The following is a 1350-nucleotide window of genomic DNA, read 5'->3' as shown; positions in this document are numbered from 1 at the left end:
TAGAGGTTTCCAATCTGAAATAGTGAAGGTTTTGGAATTGTTTACGCCAGTGATCAACTCTTTGATTTTTTTTTAATTTCAAAATTATCAGTGATTTGAAATTGGGCAAAACTTTTACTGTTTCAAAAATATCAACATTAGAAATCAAGATTACCAAAATGATGGATCTTGGTCATCAATATTTCGAATATTTTGGTTTGTAAACACTGCTCTGGATACAGTTCATACTGTAGCCAAGGTAATTAACAGGATAATTAGTTAATTAATTAATTCCAAAAAATCGATTTCAGACAGGAACAGGAGCTGTTCAAGGAGTTGTTGATGGAACAATCCCAGCAGTTGGTAGTGCTGTTCAGGTAATAAATTACTCTCTCAATTATTTTTAATTACTCTAAATTCTATATTTTCAGAGTGTTGGTGGAGTTGTCCAAGGTGTTGCTGGCATGGTTCCAGAACTTCCAATTGGAGGAGCACAACAACCAGCTGAATAATTTCAGCTCTCTTTTTTTCTGAAATTCAAAAATCTGTACATGTTGTGTAAAATTCCAACGAAAATTCAGGATAAAAACAGTTTTTTTTAGAATCTGGACTGTGTGAAATTGAAACAGCAAAAATTCGCAATGGTTTTTGTAAGCGTCCACTAATTTTACCAAAATCTCTAAACTTTCAGAGTTTTGAGATTTGGTAAAAAACGTTTTCTGTTTCAAGAAATCTGAATATTGAAAATCGAGATTTACGAAATGATAGATGATAGAACAGTATAAAATCATTATCATTTTTCGGTCTCGCTATGAAATTTCTAAAAAAAAATTAAATTTAAAGGAACATGACCATTTTATGTTCATTTTGAAAACCTAAGCATATAGAAGCTAAAGATTTTCGTTAATTTTGATTCCCAGATTTTTTTGGATTCCCGAATTCTGTTTATTTTCTACAGATTTTTTGAATTTCTAGAATCGTCTAGACCCCTATGGTCCATTTTTCTCCTGAGACAACGACTTGTCACATTGATATCAAAATATTGCTCACATTCTAGGTTTATTGCCCCTCAATCTTTTCCTGATGAATGATTGAAGGTGTAAAAAAGGGGCGGAGCTTCCTATGGACTGCAATTTTCGTAGGAAACTAGGTTTTCAGCCTGTGAGTTGAACATTTCAAAAATGTGTCTCAACTAACCCGATCAACTTGTAAATATTCAATTCAACATTTAGATTTTTTTGAAACAGTAAATTATCAGCGTTATTTGACATACCGTAAAACCTCTAATAGAACGACACCCGGATCGTCCACTTTGAGCCTATATATCTCACTTTTTTTGAAATGATATCAAAAAGTGGTTATCTGGCTGTT

The 1350-nt window shown here is 32.4% G+C and overlaps 1 protein-coding gene across 1 annotated transcript in view; it reads left to right on the top strand.

Annotated features, from left to right (window-relative positions):
- CBG15620 overlaps window positions 1–491 on the top strand; it is a gene marked incomplete at both ends in the record, with an annotated part of 2510 nt that extends 2019 nt beyond the window's left edge. The window contains 2 exons of the mRNA XM_045236230.1: window positions 291–356; window positions 413–491. Of these exons, the coding sequence (XP_045095751.1) occupies window positions 291–356; window positions 413–491 (145 nt within the window). The remainder of the gene's footprint in view (window positions 1–290; window positions 357–412) is intronic.
- Between the last annotated feature and the right edge of the window lie 859 nt (window positions 492–1350).

Source organism: Caenorhabditis briggsae (genome assembly GCF_000004555.2).
Source record: "Caenorhabditis briggsae complete genome, chrIV, whole genome shotgun sequence".
In the NCBI taxonomy this organism is placed as follows: Eukaryota; Metazoa; Nematoda; class Chromadorea; order Rhabditida; family Rhabditidae; genus Caenorhabditis; species Caenorhabditis briggsae.
This window is presented reverse-complemented; position numbering and strand designations above follow the sequence as displayed.